At 39.3% G+C, this 25,471-nt stretch overlaps 1 protein-coding gene across 3 annotated transcripts in view; it reads left to right on the top strand.

Moving 5' to 3' along the window:
* RIMS1 (regulating synaptic membrane exocytosis 1) overlaps positions 1–25,471 on the top strand; it is a 497,623-nt gene that overhangs the window by 424,397 nt on the left and 47,755 nt on the right. The window contains exons 1-2 of one of the 3 annotated variants that reach the window (XM_039530104.1): positions 6,558–6,686; positions 20,453–20,688. In XM_039530104.1, the coding sequence (XP_039386038.1) occupies positions 20,469–20,688 (220 nt within the window). In that variant the 5' untranslated portion in view covers positions 6,558–6,686; positions 20,453–20,468. Of the gene's footprint in view, positions 1–6,557; positions 6,687–20,452; positions 20,689–21,530; positions 21,584–25,471 lie in introns of those variants that run through there. The other 2 variants (XM_039530107.1, XM_039530105.1) reach the window with 2 other exon arrangements.

Genomic DNA, 25,471 nt, shown 5'->3' with positions numbered 1-25,471 from the left:
GACAAATTAGAAATAGTCTAGAGAAGAGCAACAAAAATGATAAAAGGTTTAGAAAACCTGACCTATGAGGAAAGGTTAAAAACACTGGGCATGTTTAGTTCTGAGAAAAGAAGACTGGGGTAGACTTGATAACAGTATTCCAATATGTTAAGGGGTGTTAGAAAGAGGATGGTAATCAATTGTTCTACACATCCATTGAAGGTAGGATAAGAAGTAAGGGGCTTAATCTGCAGCAAGGAAGATTTAACTTAGATATTAGGAAAAACTTTCTAACTATTAGGGTAGTTAAACTCTGGAATAGGCTTCCAAGGGAGGTCATGGATTCCCCATCATTGGAAGCTTTTATAAACAAGTTGGACAAACACCTATCAGGGTTTACTTGGTCCTGCCACACTGAAGGAAGCTGGACATGATGACTTCTCAAGGGCCCTTTCAGTCCCTCATTTCCATGATTCTATGACAAAACCAGAATCGAGCATGTTCTACTGAGTGAGGAATAGACATTTGAAATAAGGAGAGGTCTCCACAGTTGTATGTAACCAAGGAGAACCATGTTATTGCTTGCTATTTATACTGGTTTACCCATCCAGGTACTTATTTGGCCCTCATTGCCATAGTTTCTTCTATATAGATGCAGAGGTGCTGAAACAATTTTTATAGTGGGGATGCTGAGGGCCATTGAACCAGAATGCAAACCTTGTATATAATAGAAACCACTTTGAGCCAGCCCCCTAGTTCCTGCATCTATGTGTAGATGCGCAAAAGGACTTAGGCATAGCAGCACTTGGTCTTGTGGCACCTAGAATCTCACAGGAACTGCACTGCGATTCACAAAGCCCGAGTTAGGTGCCTAGGTTCCTGTACAATTAATGGGGAGAGATAGGTACCTTAGAATGCGACCCACAAAAGCCAGCATTCTCGACAGGGGGCCTACTACACTAGCCACTGGGACATGCTAATGAGAGGTGTGTGCTAAGCCCTGCCCCTCTCATCAAAATAGGTACCTAAGACTGAGTTGCAGGGAGGCACCTGTCTCTGCTTGCAATCCTCTCCTGGAGTTAGGGTGGGGAGAAGAGGAGGACCTCCATCATATCTTTTAGCCCAGTATTTAGTGTACTTACCTGGGTATGTGGGAGACATCCTGCTCACGCCCTCCTGATGTAGAGAAGAGATTTGAGCAGGATCTGACAGCTCTCTGGTGAGTTCCCTAATCACTGGACTATGGGATATTCTGTTGTGAGGGTTCCCTCAGGCTGCAGAGTGTATGCCCAGTGGCAGAAACAGGACCTTGCTGGGCACAAAAGCTGCTGAGGAGAAGGCACAGTTTTAGTTTGCCCAGTGGTCAGATGCAGGGAGTGAGGAGCATGACTACTACCCTAAAGAGATGGGGCAGTGGGTGGTTCTAATCCTCCCTGTGTGTCTGGGATTATGCTGAGATGGCCCTCTCCTACACAACCTACCAATATTACAGGGGACAGTGGGTAAAAAAGTAAATAAAGGGCCCCATTTCATTACACAGACCTGAAGTGCCAACATCTAGAAAGAATCTCTTTCCTTTCTTCTCATCTTCAGTTTATTTTATCTGCAGGCACCAGGCAGTTGCCTCCATGCAGGTTTCAGAGTGGTAGCCGTGTTAGTCTGTATCAGCAAAATCAATGAGGAGTCCTTGTGGCACCTTAGAGACTAACAAATTTATCTGGGCATAAGCCTCCATGCAGGCGCCATCCCCCGGAGCTCCCATTGGCCACAGAGTCAGCGTTTGGGGAGGGGAGACGGAGGCAGCATGCCCCCTCACGCTGTCATTGGAGCCTCCCAGCCTATTTCCCACCCTTTTCCCACTGTTTCCCTTGGCCTCATGCCACCCCAGCGGACTCTGCCTGGCAACTAGTGACGCTGCCTCCATGGCTGACTTTGCCCAGTGACTAGTGATGCTATCTCTGTCCCTCTCCCCCAGCCAATGGGAGCTGTGGGGGGGGGGTGGTACCTGCAGCAGACAGCCCACAGGCAGTACCTGCCGCCCTCCCGGCGACCGGCAGAGCGCCCCCCGTGGCATGCCGCCCCAAGCATGCGCTTGGCGTGCTTGGGCCTGGAGCCACCCCTGCTCCTGTCCCCCATCTTGGCAGACAGGCACATGAAAGAACTTTTTTAAAAGTTTCTGCAGGTCGCAGTGGGGAGGTTCTCAGGCTGCAGATGGCTTGTGGGCCGGGACTTTGAGACCCATGGAATAGAGTGTCATGCAAAGGGATCTGGAAAAAAATCAAAATGAATTTAAATCACCAAGGATCCTCAGGCTCTAATACTCCACAGATAAACAAGAGTAAGGAAACATAGCTACCTACAGCTTCAGCCCTTTATTTACTACTGGTTTTCCTACTCTTAATCCCCTTGCAATTCTCATTTTAGGTCAAATTCTTAATAACATTTTACCAGGATTGCCTTGTATCTCACCTTCAGAATTATATAACTTGGAGGAAGTGGATGACTCATGTAATTATTAATGAAATACTGTACACAAAAAATTATGCTCAAAGAGCATTACAATTGCAAAGTCAGGCACTCAAAAGTTAGGGAATGCCAAAACTAAGGCTGCCTGTGCAATCTTAATTGAGGCCTCCTGGTGCATATGTATTATTACAGTCATTAATTACATGATTATATAATATTTTACCACAAGATCCATGCCTCATTCAGTACAAGATGGACTTGCTCTGGGGATGAATCAGGGTCTCATGTGTTGCAGAAACTGAAAGTTGTGTAGTGAATGAGGAAGTATTTCAGGAAAAGAAAGGACTGTCTCATGGTTAAGGTAGTTGAATGCTGCTCTGAGGAACTGAATTTTGTCCTTGCCTTTGCCACAGAATTCCTGTGTGATATTATGCAGGTCCCTTAAACCAGATTTTTCAGTTCATCATTAATTGTGTATTCCGCATTTTCTAGGTACCTGATTTGAGACCCAGAGATCTGATTTGCAGAAGTGCTGGGCACTCATCCCTGCAACTGAAGCCAGTGGGAGCTGTGCTGTGAACGTATATATTACTGTATAATGCTAAGTACTCTGTGCCTCAGGTCCCCATCTGTAAAATTAGATAATAATATCTAATTATCTCTTAGGGGTGTTGTGAAAATAATTATGTTTGTGAAGTATTCAGCTATTATAGTGATAAACACCATAGAAAAGACCATGAGGAAGTTAATAATTCTGTCTTCAGTATGGGGTTTGTATACTGTACACTGGGGTCACATCTCGAACAATGAAGGCAAAACAAACGATTGAGTCGCTGCTCATTAAGTTATCCATCTTGTGCACTGAATGAGACCGGGGTCCTATGGAAAAATAGAATGTGATCATGTAATTATAGACTGTTATCAGAATGCGTATGCATGGAGATGGGGGTGTGTGTGCAGGGTGAATTAAAGTTATGGATACATAATTAAGTTTCCCTCACTGGGGCCCAGTATCAGTTTATGCCCCCCAGCTCCCAGTTCCAACCTCCTGGGCAGGAATTTTTCCCTCACTGCCTGAATGGCTGAGATAGGGTGGGGTTTTTTGCATTCCCCATGGCAGATAATGAACCCAGTGAGTTAGGCAAGGAGATCAGTCAAGATGCTGCAACTTAATAGGTAACATGTGTAGTAGGGGTCCAGTGCAGGATGTAGTTCCCTTCTAAACAGAAGTTGAAAGGGGATTTAGGAGGAGGCATCCCCGAAGGAAGCTGGGTAAAGGGGTTTCAGGATCCTAACATCTGGTACAGCAGGAAGATGCATGCCCTCCTTTTTCCACCTCTCCCCCTTATCCCTCATACAAAGGAAAGGTGGCAAGGTCCCAGCTCATGACCACCCTCCTTAAGAGGCAGAAATGATTAAGGAAAGAATGGTGACCTGCCCTGTACAATTTATTGTTGTGTATTCCTAGATGGATTAGTTGTGGTCTAGTTAAAGATCCATTGCATACATTAAGATCCATTGCATCTTGTCTTTTTTCTGGCATGGCTGGGACAATGTTTCATTAACTAGCATCTTTGTTGTCGGTTTTATTGAACAGTCTAAGAAATGAGTGGGCTTGGAGACTGACTAATTTACCCCTCCCTTGTCGGCTTGGTTCACACATTGGTGGGGTGATGTGACTATCACAGCTATTCTTGTCATAGGGATAAATAGAAGATGTTAGTCTCTAAGATTACTAATGTGGCTGGCACCTTTAATAAAAAACAAATTTACCTCAGCCATTCTACCTCTACCAAAATAGTTTATTATAGAAAAAATACAGCCTGGCTCTATGGTCATTTCCATATAAGACCCACAGTGAAGCCAGGGTAATTAATGCTCTAAAGATAATGATTTTTACAAAATCCTTCAGTGTGAACTGTTTTATGTGACTATCAGAGAGAGAGAGATGAAGTATTTAATCCCTTTAGAACATCTGATGATCTTCACATGAAAAATCTAGGATCAGGCACTGCATGTGCATTTTAAATTATTACCTTTCGTCTTCTTAAGAAACTGCTACATTATAACATTTTTTAAATTGTAATTTATATTATCATTAGAATTAGCTAGTGTCCATGATTATGTGACATCAGAAGTATTCCCTTTTCTCTTCTTCACCTCTATCCTTTCTATTCTTCTCCTTTTCTTCATCTCATCTCCCTTTTCTTCTCTGTCTCCTTCCTTTTCCCTGCTCCTTTTCTATTTTGTGTCTGTTATCAGTACTATTATTGCTGTTGTTTATTGTTTAAAGACCAAAAAATAATGTGCTTGGTACTGACAATGCATCTGTATTCCATAAAGAGCAATGAGATCACACACAGTAGGTGCAGTTCACCTACTGGGGATAGACAGAAACAAACAGGGTTTTATTATGGAGATACAAATCAGTTTTATTAGGGAGAATTATTCAAACAGCAAACGAAAAATTGTGATTTTAGTGCACCATTGGTACTGTTGAACAAGTTTCCTCAGTTGTGTTGACAAGTAGTAGTGTTTAAGAGTTACTTCACTTCTCACTGAAGGATGCTGGCCAGACTATTAATTTATTAGGATCAGAGCTGAACTGAGCTTTCTTTCTGTTCAAAAACTGTCCACAGAGTGATTTTTAAAAGTGAGTTTGTTCATTATTTGTTCAATATATTGTTAATATGAACACATTTCTGGATGTTTACAAACACTTCATTAAGCTATCGCTTTATATGTTTCATTCTTATATTTTGTTAATTGGGCTGTGTGATTTGTCACCTAACTCAGGTTGTATTGTAAGTTAGGTTTCTGCTTCCTAATTGGATAGCTTCCAAACTCTCAAATAGCTTTCTAGGTACCCTTTAAACATTTCCAGCATCAAACTCCTGCAAATATATATTCACGTGAGTTTTTGACTCAGTTTATGTGAACAAAATTTAATTTCTGGAAACAAAAACTAACTTGTACAAGTATTCTTGGAAAGCATATTAAAAGAGATTGCAAATATGCAATTCTTATGTAATGCCCATTAACAGTTTTTGAATTATTTCCCCCATTTTACTGAAGACTGACAATTTCAGAAATTTTAAAACAAAAGAAAGTCTCAGTTAGTACAGACTGTACCAAAATTACTGAGTATTTCTTTGGTCCAGCTGACTTCCATCTGATGTGAAAAGAACTCAGTTTATTTTAGTCTTAGCTGGCAAAAATTTCAGTAAAGAAGGTGTTATAGCATTGTTTTAAGATCCAAGGGTTTTGGATCTGTGTTCACCAGGATTAATTGGTGAGGGTATACTCTCAAGCCTACCCAGGAAAAGGGGTGTAAGAACTTGGGGGGGTGGAATTAGTCTCAAATCTGCCCAGGAAAGGGGAGGTTAAGGACTTGGGAAATATTTGGGGGAAGGCAGAGTTCCAAGTGGCTCTCCCCTAAGATTTGGGACACGCTTTGTGGTGGCAGCTTACTGTTAACCTAAGCTGGTAAATAAGCTTAGGGGGTCTTTCATATGGGTCCCCACATCTGTACCCTAAAGTTCAGAGTGGGGAAGGAACCCTGACAGAAGGGTATGTTATCCCTGTGTTTTCTGAGAAACCAGAATATTTAATTAATCTATTAAATGCTATATTTTGTAGAGGCATGAATCTTACAGCAAATATAATTTATCATAGGTAAATATATTTCTAAGGTTGACAAAGCAATATAGACAGACACTTTATAGTTTGGAGATATTGAAATCTGAGAAACTTCTAATAAAAAGAGTTTATTTTTTTGAAATGTGATATTCGTTATCATCTTTCCCTTTGGTCCAAAACTGTTGCATGCTTAGATAGTTAGTATTAATGAGCTACTTCATTGTAAATGGTTGCCACAGGTGCTAAGAATTACTACATGATTCTGCATTCAGCAGAAAAAGCAAGAAGCTTACTAGCTAGTGCTGGTGCAGGCTGGTGATTCTAAGGATTCAAGTCATTACATCTATATAAAGACAAGCTTTATCTTAATTTCTTCCATACTGCAAGGAATACTAGAGATTATTTACTTACTGATGGCTCTGTATATTGGAAAAACAAATGGAGTAAAGATTGGTGATTATGAACATATACATCTAAAACGTCTCTTTATGAACCATCAATATGCCTAAGAGGATGAAAGAAACATGATTTTAGCTATGATCGTGACTAATGACTAGCTTGATTTTTTAACAGAATTTATTTACATAGGTGATATTACATAGGTGAGTTTATTGGTAAAGCATATTCTAATTAGCTATGCAATGTTTACTTTTCTTTTTCATGTGATATAAATGTATGTATGACTGGTATGCATCTGATACAACTACAGAAAAATAGTCAGGGTATCACTAACTTGAATGTGTGTTTCTAAATTGAAACTATTGCCTTATCTATGCAATCTGTATTAAAACACTTTAGATATATGTAATTGATCTCTACATCTGGTTATATAGATTGTTTACATTGTGCCTGTTGAGTGTTCATTTTGCAGGATTTACTTAAGGGTTATCTTTTATGCCAGTTGGTTAATAACATACTATTCTCTGAATAGATATTTGAGTCCTCATGGTTCATTCTTCATTCAGGTAAATACCAGTGAAGTACAACTTTCAAATAAATACAGTAGATTGCAAAAGTACTGTTTTCATATTTGCTTCTGGCTATTGAAATACAAAGTTGATTTACCGGAGTTTGGTAGGGATCTCATTTTACTTACAATCCATTTCAGTTACATAAATTATTGCTTCGGCTGATTATAATTAAAACTGTTTTTCATTCATAAAGTAAACATTCTGCTCCTGTTTGGCACTCAATATGACTAGAATTTAATAATCTGTCATGAGTGCATAGTGCTGAAGGACAACTCATATGGTGTGAATTTAGGGCCCGATCCTGCTTTCATTGTAGTCAATTGGAGTTTTGTTATTCCATTTCAGTGGAAGAAGAATCAGATCCTTCATTTTCAGTGCTAAAAATGTTAAAATGTTTAAAAAAACCCCAAGAATAAACAATAAAACAAAATTACAGTTATTTTTGGTCTAGTTAAAAATGGTTTGTTTCTACATTTGGTGGATAAAATATAATAAATATTTAAGTCAGCTGTCTGCCATTAAACCTATATTTTAATTTACATTTCTATGTAAGCCCTATTAATTATTTATATAAATAACAATCTGAAAAAGGCACATAAAAGTACAAATCAAAGAACTATACTTAACCAAAATGGTTACAAATTAAGATACAGCTACTACTTATTTCATTCATTCACCTTCATTCATTTGACATGTAAAGTGCAAAAACTATTACTAAAAAATTATATATTTGAAGATATCTGAGGTCCAGTGTTTTTAAAATAAGTAATATGCAAATCCAAAGAAATCCTAGTATATGTGAACTGTAAGGAAATGGCTTGAATACAGGATTTTATGGAATTAAGAAAACTATCATTTTTTACATCTACTATGGATGGCTTTTTAATAAAAGGTATGAAATTAAGTTATTACATAGTAAAATACCAAGATTTTCAAAACACAGAAGTTCTGTCCATAATACAGAAATACATTTAAACTATCTGTAACTGGAATTATTGTACACATTCATGATTTTTAGTTTGTTAATACTGTTTGTGAATCAATATTTAATCATTGTTAATTATACTGAATGGCTATTGCCACTGTAGTAATGGTAACAGTGTTGCTATGGTGATAATTAGAAACAACTTCAGCTTGGTGCTGTAAAGATGTTCATCTTGTAGTTACAGAGAAAAAGATGCTCAGAGAATCTTCAAGAGAAGGTTAGGTAACCTATGATCTCCATTACCCTTGTGTTAATCTGGAAAACTCTATTCACTTCAGTTAGATTTACGCTTTGATAATTGAATCTGAATTGACATCTTAACTTCAGAATGTACCAATTTATGTTCCAATCCTGCAAAAGAATTCTGTACGTACTTAAATGTAAGTGTGAAAATAGTCCAACTGAGTCTTTGCAGAGTCACAGTATAGTAGTATCTAATATAAGCATTAAGGTGACATACAAAGGAAAAAAATTGCACTTGGGCTATTTTTTGCTTCTTTATGATATATAAAGAAGGCTGGAAATGTATTTTCAAAAACAAAATGGGGGGGGAGGGTTTATGTGTCTCTGGTCTCAGCTACAGCCTCTTTTGTGTCACTCTCACCTTTACCTAGCTAGCTGTATACCACCTCTCTGTTGCCAATGACAGCAAGCAATGTAGCAAGAGAGTACTGCACTCCAGTGATCCTTAAGGGACCATTGCAAGCTGGCAGAATTTAGAGCAGCCCTGCAGTCGTGCTAAGTAACGCCAGGGTTGATTTAGCCAAGGCATTGGGAGAGCACAACAAAGGCTTCAAACAACCCTTTCCCCTCCCTTTTCAGCAGTCTGGTGCAGCTGAGGATCTGGCCCTAAAAACTTTGGGTCCTGTATCTTTATGTCCTTGCCTCCACTAGTCTCTGACTAGTCTATTCTGACAGCTGTTCGCATTGGGGCCCAGCAGCTGTGGGACAGCAACACTGCCAGCATCAGTGGAATTATATAAGTGAGAATTTTTAGGAAAAATAGATTAAGGCAGACAAGGCCAATGATGTTGGAATTTTAATGAAAGGTTGACACCACAAGAGTGAAAGTTGAGCAATTGATAGGGGACAATATTTTTAAGTGGACTGTTTAAATTTTTGTTTTTTGCTTATTTTTGTTAACGTTTATTTAGCTTCAATAACTAACAAATGTTTTGGACAAATGCCATCTCTGTTAAAGGTTTAGTAACCTAATCCCTGTAGTTAAGGTGTGAGAATTTATAAATATGCATCTCCTGAGACCTCCACAGATTCCTCCAGCCAGCCCAGGAAGACAAGACTTGAAATTTCTAAGATAAAACAAGCAGAACCCCAACACCAAACTTACCCCATTTTTCTTTTTAAGAAGAATCTTGATGATCTTTATATATCATAAAGAAGCAAAAAGAGGAACTACCCTAGTTTTTAATAAGACTTTCACAGGTCACTAGGAAATGTAGTTGTAAGTCTCGCATTGTTTAGGAAATATATATATATATGAGAAACATACAGGATTTCTTTTTAAATTTACTAAATTATAAAGCCACATTTCTTTATGAATTAGAGGAAATTATTTGCTAATAGATATTATAGAGAAAGATAATAATGAGTCATAAAATCAAAGCACAAAATAGTGGGAGTGTAGTAACAAAAACATGTAGGCTTGCTCTAAAAAACCCGAAAAATCTTCAGATTAATGTTTGTTTACTTCAAAAACTTCTGGAAAATGGTTGTGCAAAGGTCACGTTGAAATAAATGTGTTTCCTTACTTCAAGGATGAATTTTATAAATTAATACAATTGATCAGTTGATATTCATTACCAAAAATGACACATTCCTGTAAATTAATATTTCAAGTAAATACATTTTAATGTGTTTGCAACATTTCAGCTAAATGTTAACGAACACTGTAAGCACAAGTATTTAAAATTTCTTAATTCTTTATTACATGAGATATTAATTTCAGTCTATTTTAGACTATATTTATTTATAAACTAAGAGCTGTACAATTGTATGGTGCTGTATAACGCACAGCAGAGGTAAAAGTGCTACAGAACATTTCACCAGCAAGCATGATCTGCAGAAGTTCTCACTAAAATTCAAACTGCAATTCTAGTGTAGATGAGGGTCAGGCATCAGGGCCCTACATATACAATAACATGGATCCCCCATGGCTCTGTCCCTATAGCCCCACCCCTGCACTGTGGCTACACCTCAGACATGAAATGGCAGTGGTAAAGGTTCACCCTCCCAGAAAAGTAAAGCAAGGAACATTGGGCCCCTTTCTCCCCAATAAAGGGGCAGTAGATGGACTCCTAAAAGCCTTGGTTTATCTGTGTGGGTGGGTAAATGGGCCAGGCCTGCTGCACTGCCATAAAGTACTTTCTGCTGGGGTAGTGTTGGCAGGACCCTGGTACAGTGAGCCATGGCATTAACACCCTATTTGAATGTGTGGGGCAGATCACATTACTCAGAACAATTGTGTCAGGGTCAGGCTGTCTGCAGACTCAGACAGACAGATAGTATTGCATTGGTTACACTGGGTTCACATTCTCTGTCCTTTCTTTTATAACCGTGAGGGCTAGAAATTTACTTTTTTAAAACAAAATGAAAGAAGAGATCCTGAGGTAATCACAGTAGCCTAGGAGCTGGGTCTCTGCCACAGGCCAATAGGGCATATCTCATTTCTAGCCTCATCTGGCACTTGGGAGCATTGTTAAAACTCCTGGTGACTTTTTGGTGACCTGTGTAAAATGAGTTGCCCAGTTCAGTTCAGTTCCTAATTGCGCTAACTGGCAGCTGATTGCCATTTTAGTAGAGAAGCTAAAAACTGAGCTATCATAAGACTAACTACCCTCAACCAAGAACTTTGTCTGCACTAGAGAAATTTACCATCCCCCTAGAACATGTGTACAACATTTAATGTGCACCTCCCAACAACTCATAAAGATGACGCCTATGATCCAGAGAACAAGTTGAAATAGACTAGGCTTTCAGAAGGTTTAAAATATGGCTTACACTGAACCAATGTACAGCCAGTGCAATGTGGGCTTGCTGAAATGGCTCAACTAATTCTCTCGCCACTTTCCCCCAGTGCACCTTTCAAAATCTCCTCCAGGAACCCAGAAAATATTGCGACAGGAATAGTTTAAAAGAGAGCTAGGGTGGATAAAGGGAAAACCTGCGACAGTTCTTCCACCAACTCAGCAAGCGTGATGTGGAGGCAATGAACACTTTATGATTGACGTCAACCATTTCAGTTCCCTAGTATAGATACAGCAATAGAGGCAGTCTCTGGCAGGTCAGAGTCAAGGCAGAATGTTTCTGACACAGTGTGCAGAAGCGTGCGTGCCGCTGCCTAAGAGGTACATGTTCTATAAATAAATGGACAGTTCAATGTGCAGTATTGACAGTCTGACACACTTCATGAACCCTGAATTCATTATTTTTTTAAAATATGAAGTTTCAAAACTTCCAAATATAACCTTTAAAATGCTATATTTTACTAAAGTGGGCTAATTGTCCTAGCAACCTTCAGTTATGGAGCTAGAAGATATACACTTACCTTCATGTTCTATGATTCAAGTCTCAGAGAAAATCCTAATTTGTATTCCCTGTTCACAAAAGTAGTTTCTAAGTGAATTTTGTAACTTTCATTAGAGTATTTCTAATTGGTTGGTGTATGTAAAGTAAATACAAAAAATGCATGAACTGCTGTATTCCTATGGGTTGGGTAGTCCTGATTCACATTCAGTTGGCCTTGAAGTATTTGTGGGAAGGAAAAGAGGAACAAAATGTGTGTGTTATATGAAATAAAATATGACTACTAGATAAGATATTTTGAAAGGCTGGATTTTACTGCAGTGAAATAGATCTCATTACAAAGAGGTTGATCTAGCAATAAAATAGTAATAGTAAGTGAGGTAGAGTATTTAGTTTATGAAGCAATCAGCATACTTGCAAAACAGTTTGCTTGGGTATTGAGAGCAAGAGGGAAAGTCTCTCTTTCCCCACCACACACAAAGGTAATATTTTGGTTATGTGCACCTACCATCATGACTGGGGTAAAAAGGAAAAGAATGAATCTGTGTGCAAGTATGATGGCTTTCATCTATGCCAGCACCAGGCTTTGAAGTGGGGACATTTAAAGTATAGCTACACTGCAGCTGGAAGCAGGCCTCCCAGCCCAAATAGACAGACTCACACTAACTCAAGCCAAATTAGAGGACTAAAAATTGCTATTTCGAGTGGCAGCTCAGGCTCTCACGCCCACCCAACCCCCTGGGTCTGAGCTAGGGTGGCTAGCTCGAGTCTGCCAGTGCCATGACATCCACACTGCAACTTTAGCACACTTGCTTGAGCCAAGTGAGTACAAGCTCACCCCCAGCTGCAGTGTAGACATAACCTCAGAACTGAACGCATGAGTCTACAGTTTCAGATAAAAAACCAGGCTCTGAAACTCAGTAAGTTTGGAGCTGTAACAGATTTGCATCAGCTGTGAATTGGGAACAGAAGAGGCAGGGACGGCTCTATTTTTTTTTTTGCCGCCCCAAGCACAGCAATCAGGGAGCCTTTGGCGGCATTTCTGCGGCAGGTCTGCCAGTCATGCGGATTCAGCAGCGGTTCTGCGGGCGATCACCACGGTCCACGCGTTCAACGTGCCCACTGCTGAACTGCCACCAAAGCCATGAGACCAGCAGACTTCCTCCTGCAGAAATGCCACTGACGGCTCCCTTACTGCCACCCTCACGACGACCAGCATGCCACGTCCCCCTTCCCCCTCCCCGGGCTTGCCGTGCCTGGAGCTTCCCCTGAGAAGAGGACACCCACTGACCACTAGATGCAGGGCCGGCCCACAATATTTTGGCACCTGACAGCGGGGAGCTCAAATGACACCCCCATGCCCTCTCGTTTGGGCCAAAACTTTGAAAGGTCTCAATTCTGCCTTCTTCCTGTTCTACTCCTCTCATGGTACTGCTCTGCTGCCTACCCCCAATAAAGGAGAACTAACAACTTAAAATGCCTTGTTCAAAAATTTTAAGTAACACTTAACTTTCAAACCCCTGAACAGCAAATGTAACTTTTCTTGTCTGCATAGTAAACACTGGCATTTTCATCTGTTTGAATAATCAAAGTGGTGCTTTCCATGCCTTCTTGGTTGCAAAGATTTGAACTGCTTCCTGAAGGTCCACAGTCTAGGCCAGCTCATGCTCTATTGAGATGGTTGCAAGGCCGACCAGCCTCTCCTGTGTCATTGTGTAGCGTAAATGTGTTTTTATTAACTTCAGCTTGGAGAAGCAGCGTTCTCCACTGGCAACTGTTACAGGAAATGTTAGAAGTATGCACAGAGCAACAAAAGCATTTGGAAAGAGAGTGGTCCTCTTATTGCTGCGCATATATTCAAGAACAGACTTTGGAGTTGATCCTGCTGAAATGTATCTTGAAAGGGCTTTCAGTTCATCACCTAAATCACTCACATTAATATTGCACATGTCATCATGTGTCAACGCTGTCTCTAGTGCCCTGCATTTTTGGTGTAGGTCTTCTTCAGCTATAGTAAGGAGTTTTGGAACATCATATAACATCCCAAATATACTGCTGTGTTCCTTGAGCTGCATGAAACGTTCTTCAACTGATTGTATTGCACAATCTAGAACCTGGTTAAAGAATTCAACTTTGAATTGTTGTTTGGGGTCTCTTATGGGATTATCCTGTGTCTCCTAATCAAAATGTCTTCTTTGGTGACTTTTGTATTCTTGAATGGGTGGGAAAATAGCTTCAGTGTAAAGTTCCTCTGCCAACTTCTGTGCACTCTTCAGAACATTTTGAAATCCCTCACCTGACCAGTAAGTCTGTAGATATGACCTTGATTTGTCCAGTTGTTCCATTGCTCCAGATATATCAAGGTCAACACCTTGGAGTCTTTTGCTTACAACATTTATTTCAAACAGTATGTCATGCCACAACACTAAGCCACACAGAAATTTGAAGTTACGTATGTTTCTGGTGATTCCATTTCCCTCTGCCACTGTTCTCCCACAAACAGTTCCTGTCATAGCATTATCCTCCATAATGGCAACTATGGCATCATCTATCTTCCCAATTTGGTGTTTGATAGGCTTTATCGCCTCCACTCGATTTTCCCATTGTGTGGCACTCAGTGGTTTCAGTGTCAGAGAGGATGTTCCCAGATATTGTTTCAAAATTTGCCATCGATGAGTTGATGCAGAGAAAAATACATAGATGCTTTGAATTACATTAAAAAATTCAGCAGCCTCACTAGAAGCTGATGCCGCATCACTGACCACCAAGTTCAATGAATGAGAACTGCATGGGACAAGAAAAGCTCAAGGGTTTAACTCTCAAACCCGTGTCTGCACTCCTCTGTTCTTTCCTCTCATGTTGGCACCTTTATCGTAGTCCTGACCTCTCATGTCAGCTATCACAATTCCCATATCTTCCAGCTTTTTAAGAAGCACATTTGTCATATCAGCTCCTGTAGTATCATCAATGTCAATAAATTCTAGAAAATGCTCTCTGACAGTCACCATTGCAGGGACATTTTCACTAGGTTCTGTTGTTGTTACAAAACACACCATTAAAGTCATTTGTTCCGTATGGCTGATGTCAGGTGTGCAGTCCAGAATAACAGAGTAATATCTTGCTGACTTCAGATCTGCCACAATCTTCTGTTTGACTTTTGTTGCCAGTAACCGTATGATCTCATTTTGAATTGTTTTTCCAAGGTAGTGGTGTGTGTACATTTCTTGGGTGGTGACTCTTCTTAGCTCAGGTCTACACTAGCAGGAGGGTCAACCTAAGCAAATAGCGTAGCTGAAGTCAGCATATCTTAGGTCGACTTACCTGGCCGTGAGGAAGGCAGCAAGTTGACCACTGCCACTCCCCCGTCGACTCCACTTCTGCCTCTCGCGAGCTGGAATTCCGGAGTCGATGGGCAGCGTGATCGGGGATCGATTTTATCACATCTACACTAGACTAGACCTTCCCTGAGATGCTCCTGGAGTACAGCATCAAACTCAGCCATCAGCTCCACAATTTTAAGGAAGTTTCCATTGTTTGGCACATACAGCTGATCTGAAGTGCCATGCAGTGCTAGGTTTTGGGTAGCAAGCATTTTCACGATGGCAATGAGCCTTTTCAGAACATTTTGCCAGTAAAGAGACTCTGATTCAATCGTCTCTTGATGCTGATCATCTAGGGTGGCCTTTAACCGTAGTCTCATCTCAAGCTCTTTCAACCTATGGAATGCTCTCTGGTGATTTGCTGCCTTCTCATGACATGCCAGATTTCTAGCAAGATTTTTCAAGTCCTTTGTTCCTGTAGAACCCAATGTGGCTGGAACATTAGACTGGAAGAATTTGCAACAAAAACAGTATGCAGCATTCTGGGGTTTTGAGTACATAAACCATGGCCTCTCCACTTTGTCACCATTAGGGATTTCACACCAGTAATGTGTTGGATGGAAAGTTCTATTTTCATTGCCTGGAGAACATGAAGTTTTTCACTTGCTGTGGCCCATGGAGTTCAAGGAAGTCCCTCGGGACTACTGCTTAAGTGGGTCCACAGTCCTGGATCATCTAGACTTAAGGAACTATTCTCAGCAGCAGCTGTTTCTTGTGCCTCCACCACACTCTTCTCTGATCTACACTTTTTTCAGGAATGTGCATGATTACATCCATTTGAGATGGAGATATGGATGCTGCAGTAGCTGCCAGTCACCTGCACTCTGACTAACTGGAAGATCAGGCATCTCCTCACCACTCACATTCTCACTAGGGCCAGAAGGCTCACCATTAACATTTGTGTCTCTGTATCTCAGGAGAGCTCCTTCCTGCTTAGACAGAAAAGCTTCCTTTGCTTTCTCTCTTTTTCTGAATGCTGCCTCAAAGGGGCATTTTCTTCTTTCACTCATGACTGCTGTTCTGTGACAGCTATAGTGGCTCTCAACACTCAGTTGAAGGGGACAAATAAGCAGGCTGGTAGCAGGGCCTGAGTGAGGGAAGATATCAGGTCTTAAGGGCCTAACTGGCTCCTACTACTTCAGTTGACTGCCTGGTCTCCTCAAGTGGGTTCAGGGAAGCAGCAGGAAACAGGAAGCTTCCTGAGAAGCTGGTGTTAATCAGTCCAGGCTCCTAGGGGTGCTAGAGAGGTACATAAGAGGCTCCTCCTACTTTCTCTCCCTACAGCTCCTGCTGCTTTCTGTTATTCCCTCTCACCTTTTCTCCTGCCTGCCTGTTATGTCTCTTGTGCCCTCCTTCCTCCAGCACAGCACTCCACCGCTCTGTGCATCTAGAGCAGAGAGAATATATATGCACCAGCAGCAGACACAATTCTCTACACTCTGGGGCCTAGTAGCGCCTCACTCCCCCCTCCCCCTCCCCAGTCTGGCAACTGAGGCAGCCACCTCAGTTCGCTTCATGGTAAGGCCAGCCCTGACTGGTTACACATTAGTTGAATTAATATTAGTTTGGCATATTGTGCCCTCCCCATATTGCAGGAAATTTAATTGTTTATAAAGTCTGATCTTGTGGTAAAAACAAAAGTGATTTTATTTTTTAAAAAGTGCTGGTAACACAAATTCTTTGACAAAAGTAACTTCCATTATTAGCAAATTTAAATAAATGATTAGATTGATAAGAAGGAACATTTTCAAATAAAATATTTGTTTGTTCTCAGAGAAATATGCAGTCTGCCCAACAGCTTGAGAATTATATTGAGAGCTGGATCCGTGGTTGAGCCACATCTGTATTCCCACTATGAGCTGATAGGATATAAAGAGACACAATATAGGATATAAAGAGGCACACTATGAGACACAATGCTCTTAGAATCCTCCTTCCAGCTATTTCAAAAGTGCTGTGATTGCGGCTCACTATGTGTGTGTTAAATACCCCACCCTTACATCCAGTGTTAATGCATCACAACTATAGTGCATAGATCTAATATAGTAAACCCAAAAAGTGCATACCCTGACCAGATTGGCCTAATGAGGTAGAGATTGGTTTAGGCCATGGAGAAGTCCATGGCGTGGAGATGCCTGAGGTAATTTTTTAATTGCATTTATTTAGATGTATACAATCCATTGAAAAGCCAGGAGTCTTGTGTCTTTCCTAGTGCACACATGCAGTCATTTGGAGGCAGGCATTATAGAATCCAGATAACTAATTACCTGATTTTCAATAACAAATGTTATTTATATTAAAAAATTAGGTAATTAATTATCTTAATTTTGCTATTTGCACCAGCTGCAATTTGACTGTAAAAAAACTGGGGGCACAAATTCAGAGCCTATTTTAGAAAATGTGGCTCTTTAAATTATTTTATTTGAGAAGTCCTTCCTGAATACCGGATCCACCAAACTCTTACTCATTCAAGAAGTTTGAACTCCTGCATTGAAGCTGGTAGAACTTCTCCTATAAGTAAGGACTACTCCAATGAGTAAGGGGTTGCAGACTCAAGCACTTATTCACAAATTTAACTTAATGGTACATATTAATTGCAGTTAGTCTATAAGGTGCCACAGGATTCTTTGCTGCTCATTCATTGCAGTAGTTACTTAAAAATAATGTAGTTCTTGTCAGTAATACTCAATCCATTGAATTTTAGAGTTTGTTACTTGCTTTCGTGAAGACAATATAATTATAGTAGCATCTTGTACATGGATCCCTTTCTCTGATGTTTCTACATTTTCTGTAGAACATCTTTTTGTGCAATGATGTTTTTGGAAAAAGGGAACAGTTTATTTGAAAGGGACAATGTTTTCTTGATAACTGCTGCAGGTTCTTAAGATTTCAGATTTGTTAAGGATTGAGGTTTTTAGATACAGCATACTAAGAAATATAAAACAATGTTGTATTGGAAATATAAGAATGTATGTGTCCTTCCCATATAAAACAAAGTGGTTTGCTATATGGGGGAGAAGGGGACCTATTTTAAGCTCTTTGTGCCTCAGTTAGTCCACTAAAAAGTCTCCTTGAGTACTGCAATGCAGCATAGCATATTGTCTAAGACAAGAGTATATATGTTTTAATTTCCACATAAAGTTTCTTTGAAACTTACAATAACAAGCTGCTGTGTGATAAAAGGTGATCAGAGAATCACTTTTTAATACAAAATAATAGTTTTCTTACAAATATTGCAAGATGTTATTTTTCCTGTTTCTTGTATCTCACAGTGACAGAGGTTATTATGTGTGCTGTTTATATTGTGAGAGATTAACAAACCTGGATAAGTGGCAATCAAAACACTCTAGATTTGTATTTATTTTATACTTCTCTATGATCACTCTTTGGACAAAGATGGATTAATGCTTAATGATGCCCAGATCCATGGAAACACCAAGGCCAGCAGAAAAGTCAGGTCCTCCCCACCTAGGAGGAATACTCTTCTTCCCAGCCCAGCCCCGCCCCTCTCCTGACAAACTTTCTTGTCTATCTTATACTTCTTACTGCTTGTTCTTCCTGCCAAGTCAGGCAGAGAAGCCCACCTCTCAATCCAAAGGAGGCTGCCCTAATCAGCCCCTTTTTTAGGGTGCTGGTATGTCGTCATGTCTCTTTCTGAGGAGGCTTTGGCAAGTGAAAATCCAGTTCATCAATAAATTCCACTTTCCATTTCAAAATGGAGATTATAAAATATTCAGTTAACCATCCTTCAGACTTATCCCACTGTTTTGTTTATACGTTACAGTAAAGCTAATCAGTAGTAATACAACTAAGATCAAGAACCCAGACTGTGTTAGTCTAATTTAACAACTCCAAAACATAAAGTGGGTCAAGTTGCATTGCAAGTTAAATTCTCGGGTCTATATGGGGATGATTGCCAACTTAGCACTACCATTAGAGATAAGATAACGCCTAGTATTAGGAATCTGAGATGTTAGCCTTTATTACGTAACTTAGTCTGTCCCTTTGGTAAAGTGGGATTGTTCCCTAAATTATAGTTCCCAATGCTCTGTCCAGTCCTTGTCTTCAGCATCAAACAGGAGGTTTATAAATTGAGAGCACTCAAATTCAAACAGGTATTTGCTGTTTTATCAAATGAAAATGAAACAAACAAACAAACCTGGCTATGTAATTTGCTTTTTGAGTTAATTTAGTGAAAGACCCACTGGTTGGTGGGCAAGCTGGAAAATAAAACGGACTCATTCAGCATCAAATGTCCCAGCAACAACTATATGGCTGAAACCAGACAATCATTATGCTCTCCAATGAACTCACACAGAAAAACGATAAAAGACAAACACCATATCACCAGTGGGCAAACACTTTTCACAAAGTGATCGTTCCATATCTGACCTCTCAGTACTCATCTGTAAAGGAAACCTGCACAACATCTTCAAAAGACAAGCTTGGGAACTTAATCCATAACTCTGCTAGATACCAAAAACCCTGGATGCAACAGAGACACTGGGTTTATGGATCCTTACAACAGTTTGTAACACACCCCTCTGCTTGCTGACCCCTAATTGCCCACTTTATTTTAAGTGGTCTCCCACAACATGTCTTAATCCCTAATGGTTAACAATCTGTGTCCACTTGTATTTATCTCAGATACTCTGGTTTCCTTCCTCAGACCCTAAGAAGAGCTCTGTGAAGCTTGAAAGCTTGTATGTTCCACCAACAGAAGTTGATCCCCCAAAAGATATTACCTCACCTACTTTATCTGACTCATTTATGACATTCTTAAGACTATATATTTTTCCTCCATAGAAGGATGATTGCATTTACCTGAGAAAACCAATAGGAAGTCATAGAATATACTCAGATAAATTACATCCTTGCTTACAAGGGAGCTAGTCACATTTGGCAAGCTACTCAATTGACCTTTGAGGTCCTTGGAATACATTGTCCTATAATAATGGATAGAGTTATTTTAATGAGGGTCTGGTTATTCATTCTCCTCTTTTAGCAAAGTGTAGCAGGTAGCAAACAGAGTGTCCTATGTCTAGTGACAGCCCAGTCCATTGCGAGCAATGCTTATAATGTATGTAGATTAACCTACCTCTGTTTTGCTTAATATATTTGTTTATGTTGGCAGTAAAAATTACTGGAGTATCACTGTATATATTCAATGGTCACGGTATATATTCAATGGATGCAAAGAGCAAGACTCCATGTAATTGATACATCTCTGTGTTTGTGTGTTTCCATCTCTTTGAAGAGCCACCATGTTTATTTTTTTGTAGAAGAGATGAAGGATAGATTACAATGTAAAGAGCATGTAGTTTGAGCGATGTCAAGTCAGTTATATATCTGGATACCAGATAAACAGAGTTATAATAAGATTTTACTTTAAAATGACTGTTGAATTAATTTGCTGATAAAATGAATTATGTTTTGAAGACACTATTACACATACACTTAATTTAAATGTTTTTACTTTGTAAATATAGTACGTTTACCCCTAAAATGCAAGGCAGACGGATGGGGACTTCAGGGAGAACCATCACAAAAAGCACAAGTGTGAGTGGAGAGATGTACAAACTGGAACATAATGATGGGAGTCAATCAGACACTGCTGTCGGGACAGTTGGAACAGGTGGGAAGAAAAGACGATCCAGTCTCAGTGCCAAAGTGGTTGCCATAGTATCTCGAAGGAGCAGAAGCACATCCCAACTTAGCCAAACAGGTGAGTGATATATACTCAAATTGAAAACAGGTCCCTTTAAATATTGCAGTTTATACTTTACCCATGGCATATGGACTAATCATATGTGTATGTCAGAATATAGTGCACTGAGAAAAAGCTCTTTCTATCTCAGAAAGAGTTTTTGAGTCATTTAATTTTGTCTGATTTCTAAACTTGGCAAAGAATCCATACAGTAATGTTTTAAAAATATGTATTATAAATCTCTTCTGTCCTCATGAATGAATGTGTTTATCTCTCAGAAGCCTTGTTTACATGTAGCAAGGAAATGCAAAGAGACATATGTGGGTATCAAGAGTTGATGGGTTAGACATGAATGACATACTGCATGTACAAAATCTTTTTTGACAGAACAATTCAGTACAAATGCAAGACTTGTAACCTGCAGCATATAAAGGTCAGTTATATAACAGGCATAATTTTAAGGTGTAGGTGTAGCACCTACAGTACCAACATGTTTAATATTATTTTTAAGAGATTACGTCTCATTTCTCAATTAAAATGAATCCTAGTGTTTTCTATTTAAAAACAACACTGGCAAAATGGGGTCAGTGAATTCAGATAAATTAGAGTGCAGCATGATGCTTCATTATGCGCTTGAGGGGTTCCAATTCTTTATTGCTACTTCAGAAATCTTAAAAGCCTTGTATCTATGTGGCCTGAAGGGGAAACAGCTCATACAGAAAGAAGCAAAAGGAAGAAATGTTTTAAAGTCCCCAGTCTCCTGCTGAACTCACTGAGTTTTGCTATTGACTTCAGTAGGAATAGGATCAAGCCCTTAATGTCCTGTGTTGCTTAAAAAAAGGAAAGTTTTAGAATAGCACTCAGGCATACTGTAGTGTTCCTATCACACAGTTAGGATAATCCCAAAGTGAAGGTAAGTATCAGTATTGTATATTTGTATTATCAAGTCTCTGCTTTTCCTTGTTTTTCTTTTTCTCTTTTGTGAGCAGTAGAAGCAAGTTTGTTTTTATTGAGATTTCAGGTAGTTTCAATCAAAATGTAACTATTCATCTACTTCTAGTCTTATGTTTTTAAACTGAACATGCATGCTAAATTATGCATTTGAGTCAAATGATTGCTGTAATGGGATCATTTGAAGTACAGAACTAGAAGTTATGTTAATACTATGTTGTGCTACTCAGAAATGCAATAGGGTCATTATCACTCAGTCTCATTAATCTAAGTAGCAAACAGATTGTTACTTAAAATAAACCATATAAGTTCAGATCAGTCCAAATCAGCTACTGTAATTTAAAATTTAAAAGTGGTCTGGCAGTATTCAAAGAGTCTGTGCTGATATATTCCCCCTTTGTTAAGAGCTACATATTTTAATTTTATTTATAATTATTATTTTATTTAAAGTGTATATAATTTGGTTTGAAGCTGCATTCCTTCTGAACTTCAACTCCCAGTGAAACAGGAACAGAGGAATTAACATACTGGATTAGTCCTGTGATCCACCTAATAGTCTGGTACTCTCTTGGACAGTGGCTGTAACAAGCTGCTTCAGAGAAGGGTGCAGGAAACTCCCCAGAAAGCAGAGGTGGAGTAATTTGTCTGCCATGAAGGTCTTGCCCTGCTCCCTAATAATTATAGAGATTGGCTTAAACTCTGAACTCTGAAGTTTTATATCACTTCCCATAGGGTTTATTTTTGTTTGTTTAGGATTTTTTAACATATTATTTACTTGTAACTCTGGTTTCAGAGTAGCAGCCGTGTTAGTCTGTATCTGCAAAAAGAACAGGAGAACTTGTGGCACCTTAGAGATTAACAAATGTATTTCAGCATGAGCTTTCGTGAGCTCATCTCAATTGATTAGACTCTTCCTGTTGGTATGCATACTTCCACCTTTTCATGTTCTCTGTATGTATAAATATCTCCTGTCTGTGTGTTCCATTCTATGCATCTGAAGAAGTGAGCCGTAGCTCACGAAAGCTCATGCTGAAATAAATTTGTTAGTCTCTAAGGTGCCACAAGTTCTCCTGTTCTTTTTGTAACTCTGGATATTTTTGTTATCCATAAAGTATATAATAACTCTTTGAATCTTGTTCAAATCAAGTTCAAATTTCAAATTAATTGGAGTCTTAGGTGTGTCAGGAATGTAGCATCAGGCTGTTAATTTGTAAAGTTTTTAAAAGATAATATTAAATTCAGCCTGAGGAGATTCAAGTTATACTATAATTCTCTAGAGTACACAATGTCTTCCACTGCAGTGGAGACCATTGCAGTGACTTTTGCTTGCAAAAATATGATTGTGTAGTACTTTCAGCCCTAAAACAGTGTTGAATGTGATTCTTAGTTTCCCTTATTGCAAACTCAGCCAGTTCTACTGTAAGGTAAAATCTAAGCAAATTCTGTTTATTACCTGTGATTTCTCAAAATATTCACAACAATACAGAAACTCAGTATCAGAATAAAAAGTAAGTCATTCCAAAAGGACAGGAATCAAATATTGACCTAGTAGACAGAATTGCTGACATTCCTTTGAAAAAATTCAATACCGGAGTTCTAGGTTTCCTGAATGTGAAATAATAATGTCTAAATGTATACAGTACAATAATGTAAAAATCCCAAAGGCCCTTGTTTGGACACATTTTTTAGTCCTATACAGAAATATAACTTTATGTGTTTTCAGTAAAATATCTGTCAGAAACCAGGAAGTTGAATTAATTGTATTTCATTGGATTAATTGAGGCACCTAGGTATAAGGCCTGATGCTCTCTTTCCAAGGAAAACCCATAGTAGGGGACTAAGTATTCAAACTCAGTCCTAACTCACAGAATTGTTGTCACATTTTCTCTCCTGGAAGAGGGGTTTGCGGCCACACACAGAGGATCATGAAAGCAAGGATTTCAGTAAACAAACCCTGAGGAGCTGGAGTGAACTGGGTGGCACCACTGCAGATCTCAGTACATTTGCAAGGAGAGCTAGCCATTCTGTGTTGGTCCCTAAATTATTTCTTACCTTGATAGTCCATCAACCCTAGGCTCAAGTATAAAATATGCTGTTTGAATGCCTAAGAATGTGTATATATTAAGACTGTATAGTTCTTTATCTAGCTTATCACTATAGCACTATATAACTATCCTATACTTATGTATTTTGAGTGATATCATTTAAATAAATGTAGGGTCATACAAGATATAAAAAAATTACTACTTGTCTACAGGAAATAGGGTAATTCAGGCTAAATAAAGAAATCCACAAAGCATCCTTAATTTATTTTCACACCTGTTATACTTTTATAACTCATTATTGACTTCTCTATTTAAAATTAAAATGTGTATGTTCTGATTAATGTAAACTAGACCCTTTAAAATAAATGTAGATAAATATTTATCTGTTACTAATATTTGAAAATCAGCTTCAATAGATACTTTTTCACAAAAAGTTGTAAATTTACATCACTATTAATATTGTGCTGCCCTCTGAAAAAAAGTCAGATATGAGTTTATGCTGTAGATCTGTAATCAGCCAATTGATAAATGCACGTTTATTACAAATAATTATAAATCTATGTAAAGATTTATTAATAGATTTGAATAGCCTCGCCTGTGCCACTCAGGTCAGTTTAATAGAATAGTTATACTATTTACCAGAGAATATGCAATCTGAAGAAACTACTCATGACTTGCATATAAATTTGTTTCTAACCCCACGCCTTCAGGAACTGCCCCCACAACTCCTAGTGGCAACAGTTCTCAGCCAATGGGAGCTGAGGAGCCGGCGCTCAGGGTGGGGGCAGCACATGGAGACCCCTGGCCAGCCCTGCCCCTAGGAGCCAGACATGCTGGATGCTTCCAGGAGCCACACGGAGTCAGGGCAGGTAGGGAACTGGCCTTAGCCCCGCTGCGCCGCCAACTGGACTTTTAGCAGCCTATTAAAATCTCCAGGATTGCTTACAATAGTCACTGGGAGATCGATGCCGATTCCGGTAGACTCTCGGCCAATCTGGGAGGGTTGCCAAACCTAGCTTTACCTTTTAAAGCCCTCACAATCATTACACAGCCATCTTGCCACTATCTCTGCTCCACTTTCCCTATATTTGAGGTATTGTCAAGCTATATTTCCATGATGCTTTGCATCTATCGGACTAGATCACATGTTTTCATATCAAATAGGTGTTATTCTGGGCCAAATTGGCAGGGTGTTTGCCTTCCTCACAGCATCACAGAGGCCCAATTGTAGGTTAAAAGGAGTGTGAATAGGAATTTTTAATGTTAAGAAATAATGTTGAAATTATTGGTTCATCATTACTTGTATACAGTGTCCACTGAGGACAATGGCTGAAAGGGCCGGTGCCCAGAGAGAAATATAGAAGACCTTGGATGTAGCTGGTGGACCTTTTTGTAGGGAGAAGGGGAGACCTTAAGTCTTCACAGACTGAGGTACCCCTCAGAGATACCCTCATTCCCCATCACAGAGGGAGGGAAGAGAGGATCTTGAGGTAGGCTAAATCCTAGGAGTTAGTTTTTTTTGTATTTGGGGATGGTGGGGTCAGATAGCACTTCCCAGCTATAGTTAAAGTTGTATCCTGCTCTTTAAAATCAGTCTCTTTATCTGTTTCATTCGCCTAATTTTCAATATTTGAAATGTGTCAAAGTGCTGATCTTGAGGCAAACACTTTATATTGCAGTAATTTTTAGCATCCTGTTTAAACGTGTATAGATTTTATGGATATGTGTGTGCCTAATACCTAATCCAAATCCCTTTAAGGTCAGTATAACTCCTATTGACTTCATTGAGAGTTGGAGAAGGCCCA

Source organism: Mauremys reevesii, linkage group 3, assembly GCF_016161935.1.
Source record: "Mauremys reevesii isolate NIE-2019 linkage group 3, ASM1616193v1, whole genome shotgun sequence".
Taxonomy (NCBI): domain Eukaryota; kingdom Metazoa; phylum Chordata; order Testudines; family Geoemydidae; genus Mauremys; species Mauremys reevesii.
Note: the sequence above shows the minus strand (reverse complement) of the source record. Positions and strands in the feature narration are given on the sequence as shown.